Source organism: Pagrus pagrus (genome assembly GCF_965226575.1).
Source record: "Pagrus pagrus genome assembly, chromosome: 5".
NCBI classification, from domain to species: Eukaryota; Metazoa; Chordata; class Actinopteri; order Spariformes; family Sparidae; genus Pagrus; species Pagrus pagrus.
The window spans coordinates 22,414,217-22,424,939 of NC_140189.1; the positions used below are offsets into that span (position 1 = coordinate 22,414,217).

The window sequence follows — 10,723 nt, forward strand, 5'->3', positions numbered from 1 at the left end:
TCAGCCCAGGGCTGCCTTCTCTATTGACTCCTAATGCGGAGGTAATGACTGAGCGTATTCCAGGGGCATGGCTGGCGCAAGTGTCCGTGTCGCTGGCATTTAGTGTAGTTCTGGGGCTATTATTGTGATTGGCCTGCCCCTCCTTCAACACACTCACATGATTAAGCCCAGTGCTGGCACAGATTATGGGGTATAATGTGCACACGCATGCTGTGTTTTTGTTTAGTGTTTTTTTGTCATGTCAAGTAACTGTATAACCGTTTAAATAGGTATGCATGGTATTGGGTTTCTGTAGGGAAAATATTCATGTTAAAAAAGCTGAAATCAGATAATTTTGAATGTTTTTCTTAATAAATTTCTAAAACCAATTCATCAATTATCAAAATAGCTGGCCATTAATCGTTGCAGCTCTAGAATATTACAGATTACAAATATTTGTACATATTTCTCTCTCTTATCATGACGGCCCTGTGGCAGATGCAAACATACAGAGCCTTCAAAAGTCACAATTCAAAGTCTAAATCGAAATCAAAATGAGCATTTAATTTCAGTTCTCGAAATCAAAAGCTGGATCGGCAATTCTCCCAATATTTTTTTTTCTCTCCACCCTTGCCTCCCTGCATGCGTCCGGCATTACATCAATCATCTGTTGATCTTTACAAATCAAGATTTGATCGTCTAACGATGGCATATCCGCAGCCATCAGGGCTGAAAAAAGGAAAATGTTTAAATCGAAAATTTAATTGAATCTTGATCTTCAGGTCAAATCAAATCGTATATCTGGAGAGTCGCGACACTTTGCACATTCACCGGGCAACATGAGAACACCACTTAGAAAACATTCTGTGTCGTTTGCACATAATTAATGCATCCTCGTATCGGCCTGTCATATCCGCAGAAATGTTCATATCAGGCTGATGCGTATGTTTTGTTTAAATAGGGCTGCAACTCATAATTATTTTCATTATCGATCAATCTGTACATTATGATTTAGATTAATCGTTTAGTTTTTTGCTGAAAAAAACAAAAAAAAATCAAAGATATTCAGTTTACTGTCAAGAAACATTATAATATTCTCATTAAAGAAGCTGGAAAAGGACAATTTTGACTTTTCTTTCTTAATAAAATGCTCAAAACGATTAATAGATGGAATCTTTTCTCATTTTCTTTAACATTGCGAGATAGGGTGTTTTTTTTTACATTTTTGTTCATTTCTCAGGGATAACACATGGAGTCTTATCCATAAATCAGGGTTATTTAGATGGCTAGTATGACTGAGTACAAAAGGGAACTGTTGGGCCTTGGCGGAGGTATGCGCTCTACTGATTCTATTTGATTAATTGATAACCAGTGCAGTTTCAGAGCCTTTATTGGCCGACACTGGCGACGCAATGGTTATTGTGCATTCCTACTTTCTAATTTGCCGAACATCATTACGTTAAATCAGTGCTGTAACCCTGAGGGTGATTTTCATAGTATTTGTGAAAAAGAAAAAAAAAAGTGCCGCCTCCCAGCGCCCGCCCCCGGAAAAGAAATAAATAAAGAACCTGTCAATGCTTTGGCATTTTCTTTGCTGTTGATGTTTGAGTCTTTTCAATGAAAGCACCAAAATAACACCGCTGCCTTCCAGCATTCCTGCTGTGCACTAATAACACACATGAACAGACCGAAGCACACAGCCATACATAAATACAGCACATGAGAATATACAAAGGGCAACACCTGCAATGGATCAGGGCTAATTATCTGCCAACAACTGATGATGCCCGTATTGTACAAATAGCAGAGAAATGATCTGGATGTAGCTTCCTGGCTTTAAACTTTTTTCCTGCATAGACAGCGGGCAATACCCTTAACCCTCAACACCACTTGTCTGATCAACGCTTGGGAGCAGAGCTGCTGCTAAAAACAGACAAAGACTGCTCACTAAGGGAACACTGTCTCTTGCTGTCTCTTTCTTTTTTTTTTTTTTTGCCAGAGCTCTGAATCTGTGGGTGTTGGGGAGCAAAAAGCTGTCTGCCACATTCTTTTCTTTCCCTTTCTCTGTCATTTTCCTGACTCTTTTAATACCATCATTAGGAGAGCTCTCCTGCTTGCTGCTACCGCTGCTGGCCAAGAAACACGAGACAGAGAGAGAGAGAGCAAGAGAAAAGAGCGATAGAGGCGAGGGGTGGAGACAATAAGAGAAATGTGTGCACAGGTTTTTTTTTTTTCAGTCATGCAGCGAGGTAAAGATGGTTCAGGGGAACTTTGCTTTCTTCGCTGCCGTCTGTCTGGGCGTCTGACCGTACTGTAGGTGTGTTCACGTGTGTCGGGGCGCATGATTCCCACTTTAGCAAAGTGTGTTTGTCGCCTGTACGTGCGAAGGTGTACGATAAACATCAGAGCTGAGGGAACACGTGTCTTGTCATATCATGACCAGGTGTGCACCCACGTGAGTTTTAGGAGCAAGATGACAGGCAACACAACCTCTGGTACAAATTCTCACACTTCAGACCTGCCTGCACACATGTCGGTAACAATACACCTGGGTGACCCTCTGTTCCCACGGTGACCTGAAGCTGCACTACCATTTGTCAGAAGTCATTGATTATCGCAGGCGCTGCAGCCCGTCTGATGACGCACTGGAGATGGATATCTGGACGTGCAGCGCTTCAATAAGGGAAACAAAGATTATTTCACGATACGTTGCCCACGGTGATAGTGGTGTCACGATATAGTGATTCAGCGGTACTTGAAACAGTGCAAGGCACTCCTCTACGATACCTTGTGATGTCTGTGTCTTATGTAGTTATTCACTGCACTGTGGTGTCAATGCAAAGTGCAAACGTCAATCCACACCACCAGCTTTAGGACAATGCAAAACAATGCTAGCGCAATGCACGTAACGCTCCCGGGAATAAATGAGCAGCATGGGAATATTTTGGATATCAGGGAAAAGACAAAGAGAAGGAGCATCTCACTCAGCAGTCCGCTTACTTGTTGCTCTCAGTACGGCAAAATGAGCTGCTCTGTTTTAACAATGTCAGGCTGAAGAAAATGTGCATGCAGACCAAAATTCAACCGCTGTGTTCTGTCGGGAGACTTGTGGCAGACTAAATATCGTCTTGTTGTCCAAAGACTCGAAATAGTATCGCATTGTGATTTACACCCCTACCCTGTAACTCCACACTGTCCGCCATTTTCCACCTGTGAGTTTCTCCTTCTTCATTGCAAGTTAGCAAGTTAATCCTTAAGTACATCCTGGCAGAAGATTAGAAAATTTAAGTCCCAATCTACTTTTTGCATTTTTCTGAAGATGGCCTGCTCAAAATTCTTCCCTTTGTTTCCCCGCTTCTCTTTTTTTAACTTTGGCTGGGTCACATTGGCGCATGCTGAGCATTTAAAGTTTAAAATTGGTCACATATAATACTTAACACTCTTCAACAGAATCTCTGCCTCTTTCTGGGCTTTCGGCTACTTAAAGGATAAGACCGCTTTACCTTGTTAAATCATGACTGGGTGTGGAGGAGCTTATTCAGTTAAGTGTGTGTGCAGAACATCTCCATGCTCTGGTAAACAGAGCTCATAAGCAGCAGAAGTGGTGACTTTCATCAAAGCCAAATAAAGCTTAAATAGACAAGTGGCACTGATCTACATGACGAAAATGAATAAAGTGAAAATGAATGCGTCTCTGCTGAGAGTTCGACAGCGCTCAGACAGTATAAGCACACTGTGTACAGCGTGACAGTCTCCCACTTACTAACTAATTCAGTCCGTCACAATGACAGAATTATTTATCATGGAAAAAAAAGAAGTAACAATAATTTTGCAACCCTTGATCTCCCATCACTACGTCTCGCTGTTTCCTTCTCGAAACAGGAAAAGTCGAAGCTCCGCTGACGCTCAACATTCCACATAAGATCCCAAAAAGACACACACACATGAATGCACCTGACCTCACACCCACATGTGCACAAAATCAGGCCAACACAGCTCACAGCCTCCACATCTCTGAACAAACACTGGAGGTGAGGCTGAAGGAAAGACCACTAGTGGGGCCCAGAGGTTTGGACACACACACACACACACACACACACACACACAATAAGTGTTTCCTCCTATTACCTTTACGCCTCGTCTCCACAGAGTATGCGAGTTAACCCGAAGTCTGTTTAATTCCTAAGGGAGCCTCCATGATCTTTAATATGTTTGCAAGAGTATATCTCGAGTACATTGAAAAATGTGAAACTTAATGCGGGTTTTGGGAAGAATGAACTAGGTAACACTGGGAGCATGCTGGCTGTGTAACACAAAGCGTGCATACATAACAATTGTGGGTTACACGTCATTTTGCAAAACTCACAAAACTGGCTAAACACCTGGCTAATTTGTCGCCCAGAACATTATTGCTTTCTGTCTCGATAATGCTCCATGCCATATAAAAAAACGCAAAAAGGAGCTTTTGTTTTTTGTTTTTAAATAACATTTCTATCCATCCATAAAAAAATGTACGTCTTTGCATTGTAGGAGCGTACATACGTGATACGGACACCGAACAAACCCGTGTGTGGAAACGAGGCATGAATGCTAAAATGGCAGGAAAAAAAACGTGTAAAAATCTGAAATATAAGTAATTACAGACGAAGTAAACATGCCTCCATCCCTTTGCACCAACAGACCAAGAACAGTTCTTCCTCACCTCAACCACTGAGTCAAAACCTTTCTGAAATGGCTGTTTGCAACAGATTTTCTCTCATGATGCCACGTGTGTTATTTACTTAAAATCGGCCCTAAAAAATAGTGAGTCTTAAAACAAAAAAAAACAAAAAAAATGACAGAACATTTGATTTTCGCATTGATCATTTGTCTTTTCAGGTGCTACTTTTAATATTAACGATGGCTCTCTTCTACTCAAGAGTCCCAGTAAACATGCACAAAACCAGTAAACCAGAAATCAAAATGGTATTCGGTCAGTGTTAATTTTATTCTTTTACCCTTTTCATTCTCCTCTTCATCTTGTCACTCTATTAAGGGACAATTTCAAAGCAATCAGGATGCATTCAACTCTAATTCATACACACATACACGTACAAACAGTGTACACACCAACACTCATACATGAAGTGGAAACCTCCTAAGCTTTTGTTTGATTCACGCAGTCCCCCATTCTGCTCTCTGCACACACAAACACACACACACACAGAAACACAGCCTCTGCTGCAGTTTAATTTCATTTTGCGCTGCGCGATCGAGGACTGAAACCACATGCGCGCACACACACAAACACACCCAGCACACTGCCCGCTTCTCATACTGTACAGTGTGCTGCCTCCTGTCAACCATCCATAGAACTAACCAGCTGATCACAGCTTCTGTTCACAGAAATCCAATTCCCTCCAAAGGTCATTCGTCCATTCAGAGATTTCCTTTTTTCCTGTTCTCTCACATCCTCTCTTATTTTTTCTGGTCTTTTGCTACTTCTCAAAATCTATACCCTTTGCCCTCTTCCCACCCCTGCCTCTTTATTATTATTTTCTTTTTGAGGATTTCGGTTTGAACCCTATCTGCCCCTGTCTTGGCTCCCTTCCTCCCTTCCCATCACGCACCCTGGACCACAGCCAACAGGAGGTTCTTGGCTGTGAATGGCAACAAAGGGCAGAAAAAGCTCTAACCAGGTGTCTGGGTCGCTGAGGAAGTGGGCACAGCAGGGCAGAGCCGGGCTACGTGGCTACGCTGGGTTTAAAAAGGCAGATACACGCAGGGCCTGACAGAGCTTGGCTGTGTTTCTTGGCATGCTTGAGGAGGTTGTAAGAACTGATTAGTAATGACATGAGTTGTTCAGGGGCGGGGAGAAACAAATTAAATATAAGTGGACAGCTTTCATAATTTGGCGTGACTATAACAGCTCTGATATCATTAATATTTTTCTTTGTAACAAATAGTTTCACTCCAACATGAGCATATTCTGAGCAGTAGACTGGTGAAGTAAGTCGTGACAGTATTTGGTTGCTCTGATCATTCCTTCTGCCCGTACTGACCCTGAAGACATCCCTTTCAAATGCAACGTACAAAATCAAAAGTCCTTATTCTGTGCAACAAAAATGTGAGCCAGTATGAGACTTCAGCAGCTTGAGTTAAACAGATAAGTGAAGCTTTTAGGAGGAAAATCCCTGCAGTGGAGAGACAATATACTGAAGGGATACATGTGTACCGAAAAGACCGTAACATTGGAAGATGCCCGCTTCATCTGCCTCACTGCAAATGCCTTGTGCAGTTTTATTGTAAACAAACGTTCACATTCAGTGTTTTTCACGAGGCCTGAATGCGTTTCATACATCATAAAACATTTGCAAAGCTGATTATTGTCCTGCAGATTTGCTAGCTAGCATCATATTGTTCCTCGCCTTTGCTGGCGCATTGCTACGTGACCACCACCCACTGTCGATCAGTGGAATAACATAAAACTGGCAGCAGGGATGCGTATCACGTGCGCATAATACAAACTAAATTTGCACCCGCTTGTAAAAAAAGATTGCTCTGTAGCGCTACTAGTGGCCAAAAAATGGATATCTTTAAGACTGCAGATGAGGAATACTGGACTTCGTCTTCTATTATGCTTTTTTGTTTTTTTTCATTACTTCAGTGTGTTATATAGGCTCTCACCATGTCACACTTGCTGCACATTCCTTAATTTTCCTCGGCGGCGAGTTTGCCACTAAGAATTGATGCTAGGGTCAGGCGTGTGTGAGCTGACCAATGAGAGCAGACTGGATATATAAACTGGGGGGGACAGGAGTGTTTCAGACAGAGGGGGAATACAGAGCTGCAGCACTGGACAGAATCAGACACTGATGTGTTTTTTGAGCACTAAAGCATGTAAACCTATTCTTGTAGTAACCCAACATATGAACCTGAAAATGAGCTTAATGTCTCCTTTAGACAGGATTCGCATTAGGACAGGAGGAATGATTATAGTGGGCAGAAGTTGAAAAAGTGAAGTAAGCGACCGGTGACCAGAGGCGGGTGCGAACTGGTGATCTGGTGATCTGTTGACTGTAACCAACTCCACAGTAACCTTTCAGAGAATTTGCCAATAGGCCCTGGAGTGACAGGCCGGAGCAGGCAGAAGTGAGTTGTTGCTGGCTGGTGTCAGGCTAAGTGGGCATGTCAGGCCTGTGCTGCCCTGGCTCCCTGCCTGCTCTCTCAGCTGCTCGCTCAGTCCCCTGTGTCCTCAACCCTAAACGGATCCAGTCGCTGCTACTCAGCTCCAGTGGTAGGCTGATCTGCCTGACTAATGAACACTTTTCCTAATGAGGGGAACTCCTCCCACCGATTTCATCACTCCCTGTACACATCCTTCGCCCATTTTTACTCCTGTTTACTTTCCCCCTCTCTCCCATCTCTTGCACTTATCCCTTCCACCTCTTCCCCGGGCTCTGGCCTCCATCTTTCTGCATCCTCTCATCTCAGCAGTTCCTGTGCACATTCTTCACACTGTCTATATCTCACTTCTCTCGCTCGCCGACAGCCATTCACCAACTGTTTGCCATCTCCTTTGCTTTTTTTCCCTCGATTCATCGTCAGCTCTATTAAAAGCATCTACAATTCAGCCTCTTTGAGCAACTGTTGTGCAACCAAAATATTTCATGGTGGCAGTTTCAATCCAAATGCTGTCATAGTGTCAGCTCTCTGTCCAGTGCTCCTGTATCAACGTGTGGTGCGAATGTTTTCTGAGATGCAGTGATACATGCTGAGGTTATCTGTGAAACATCAGTGTATTCCTTTAATTATCCCTCCCCCCCTTTTACATGAGTAAACTAAAAGGAGCAGAGGACAGAGGGATGAAAACATGACTCAGGTATTTCTCATGGCAGGCCAGTTTAGAGGACATCAGGGAGAGCAGGGGTGTAAATCATAAGTTTGACCCCATGACAACCTCAGGGTCAACAGGAAAACCCTCAGCAGGGACAGCGACAGGGTCAAGAGGGGAGAAGTCTCTCACTTTTACTATTTGCTTCCTTTTCTGTCTGTCTTTTAAAACAGTTCCCCTAGAAAACCCTGACATGCATCATCTCCTGTCCCTTCATATAATTGCGTACACAGCGAGCCCAGTGAACCAAGAGCACAGGTAACACAGGTCGTCCACTCACCAGGCCGTCACAGTTGCTGATGGCCACAGTGGCTCCTGGCGTGTCTGTTATGTCACCTACATACAAGCACTCGCTGTGCAGTGGCTCAGAGTGCCGGGTGCTGTCGCTGTCATCACGCCACTCCATCTTGGCTCCGGGGGCCACCAGCCTGGCGTTGTGGCGCAGGCGCAGGTGGAACTCCCGGCCGAAGATGGTGACGTTGTAGTAGAGCCTCTCCCGATGGGCCACGGGCTCACCCCTCAGTTCTTCCCACTCATCATTGCCTACTCCTACCTCCCTCCTCCGGCGCCTACGGGGCTGCCCTCCTGCCATGCGGCCAGCCGAGACGGCGTGTGACAGGAAGCGGCCCTCTGCGTCCACACTGATCGGCCTCACCAGTCCATACTCCCCCAGGACATGCTGCAGGGAGTCTGAGGAACAGGACAGGTCAGGAGAGGATGAGGCAGAAGCAGATGAAAGAGGTGAGTAAGGACGTTATTTGGTGAGTAAGATGTGAGAATGTGGAAAAAAACATGTGGGGGGGAGGCATTAGAGGTTGAAGAGGAGGAGACGTCATGGGAGAAGCATGGGGGGGATAAACAGTGGAGGAAATGGGGAGTGATGGGAAGAGGATGGAAAAAAAAGGTGATAGGAAAAATAAGGAATTAGAAAAATGTCAAGCACGCTATCGAAGTGTTTATTCCTTATTCAGCTTTACAAGAAACACAATCATAAATTAAAGATATAAAAGCAGTAACCTTTCACACACACACACACACGCACACACAGCCCCACCCATGAACCCAGAGGCGACCCCTGTGCTCGGCAGTGCGCGTTTTGGAAACGGCAGCCTCAGCAGTGCGCGCTGCGCTCCTGACACCTTCTGTGCCCTTCCACCGTCAACAGGAATGCCAGTACAAGATCAAGGTGCTAATTGCGGCTTTCTCACGCTGTTTTCTCACCGTCAGGCTGCTCGATCCGAGAAAAATTATCTCTGTAACCTCGACTGAGAAAAAAAAAAAAAAAAAAAACACAAAAAAAACGATCCGACTACTGAAATTGGCACCCTTTAAAGTGCTTTTGACGAACATGATGCACATTTTTAAAGCATCATTCATCCAATCATCGCAATTAATCACGCAATTTAATCTAAACTGCGCGCTAATTGGCGCACTTTGCGTAAAAATATGCACGTTTTTAATTGACGCCTTCGCGTGTGTGCGTGTGTGCGCGCGTGCGTGTGACATTGTGGGAACATTTCTCCTGTTCACGTGTGAAGGTGGCAACACAGGTGCGTTTTGGAGGCGACCTGAGAGATGCTCCCTGCGCCCACACACACACACACACACACACTCAGCCGAGGCCACTGTAAGGTGTCAGTGCCATCACAGAGCCAGAGGCAGGTATGCTGCCACCTTATACCTCAGGTGCACTTATAGCTTGGTTAATCATCTGTCTAATTTTTTAAAAACATTTTTTATTAAAGTTTGCACGCTGATAAAAAACCTAACGCACACATACGCGCGCGCGCTCTTAATATTCCTTGAGCGCCCGTGTTAGGGGAATGATTTGATAATAGTGTGATCAATAGGCTGACATCCGACTCCAGCGTCCTGTGACAGATCGATAGATGCGACAGCGGCCGAATCAGATAATGTTAGGCTACTTCCCTGCGAAATCCGACAGTGAACCGGTGCGTCTGATGCCCCTTGATAACACTCCCCCCCCCCCTGAGGTGCGAGGGAGCAAATCACAACACTGCTCGCGCCGCTCGGGGACCTCGGGAGAGACCCCTGCAAACACCACGGCAGGACGCACAGAAGTTGCAAACACGTCCCACAGTGTTGTTTGCAAAAAAAGCGTGGCACAAAATAAAAAAATATATTTAAAAAAAAAAAAACACAAGCAAAGAGGAAGAAGCGGGGAGGTTGAGGGGCGCCTTCCTTCCAGTGAAGCGCCCCCCCCCCCTCCCTCCCTCCAGCAAGACACGTAGAAACAACATAAACACTGACCACGTTTAACTGTGCTGCTGTACGTACCAACGCTACTGGCGATGTAAAGGCCGCTGGTGTGCAGCAGAAAGGCCGGCAGAATAATTAGGACAGTAAATCCAGGCGAGAGACCCATGGCAGCTCCGAACTGCGCAGGTGAGAGAGTGGGACTCCGGGCTCCAGTGTGGTGAAGTTCCCCGCCTGGCGCGACCAGCCACGCCACGACAGCAACAGCACAGCAGCCCGCAACTAGACTGCCAAGTGCACCGGGAGAGACGGAGCTCTCCTCCCCTCTCTCTCTCTCTCTCTCTCTCTCTCTCTCTCCTCCTCCTCCTCTCCGCCGATCTCTCTCTCTCTCTCTCTCTCTCTCTCACTCTCTCTCACCCACTCACACACTCTCACTCAACTCTCCTCCTCTCTTTCCTTCTCTACGTCTCTCTCTCTTTCTCCCAACTCTTCTCACTCCCCCCCTCTCTTTCTCTCTCTCTCCAATTGTGCGCGCTCCCCCACTCTTTGACTTAGTGCTCTGACAACTCCCCGACTCCACACACACACACACACACACACACAGTCAAACACACACGCACACAGCACACACTAACAAACACGGACGCACACACC

The 10,723-nt window shown here is 45.4% G+C and overlaps 1 protein-coding gene across 2 annotated transcripts in view; it reads right to left on the reverse strand.

Annotated features, from left to right (window-relative positions):
- LOC311257823 (A disintegrin and metalloproteinase with thrombospondin motifs 2-like) overlaps nucleotides 1-10,340 on the reverse strand; it is a 120,247-nt gene extending 109,907 nt beyond the window's left edge. For both annotated transcript variants that reach the window (XM_084353733.1, XM_084353732.1), the window contains exons 1-2: nucleotides 10,151-10,340; nucleotides 8,133-8,542 (exon numbers count right to left, since the gene is read on the reverse strand). In XM_084353733.1, coding sequence (XP_084209859.1) covers nucleotides 8,133-8,542; nucleotides 10,151-10,238 — 498 coding nt within the window. In that variant the 5' untranslated portion in view covers nucleotides 10,239-10,340. The remainder of the gene's footprint in view (nucleotides 1-8,132; nucleotides 8,543-10,150) is intronic.
- Between the last annotated feature and the right edge of the window lie 383 nt (nucleotides 10,341-10,723).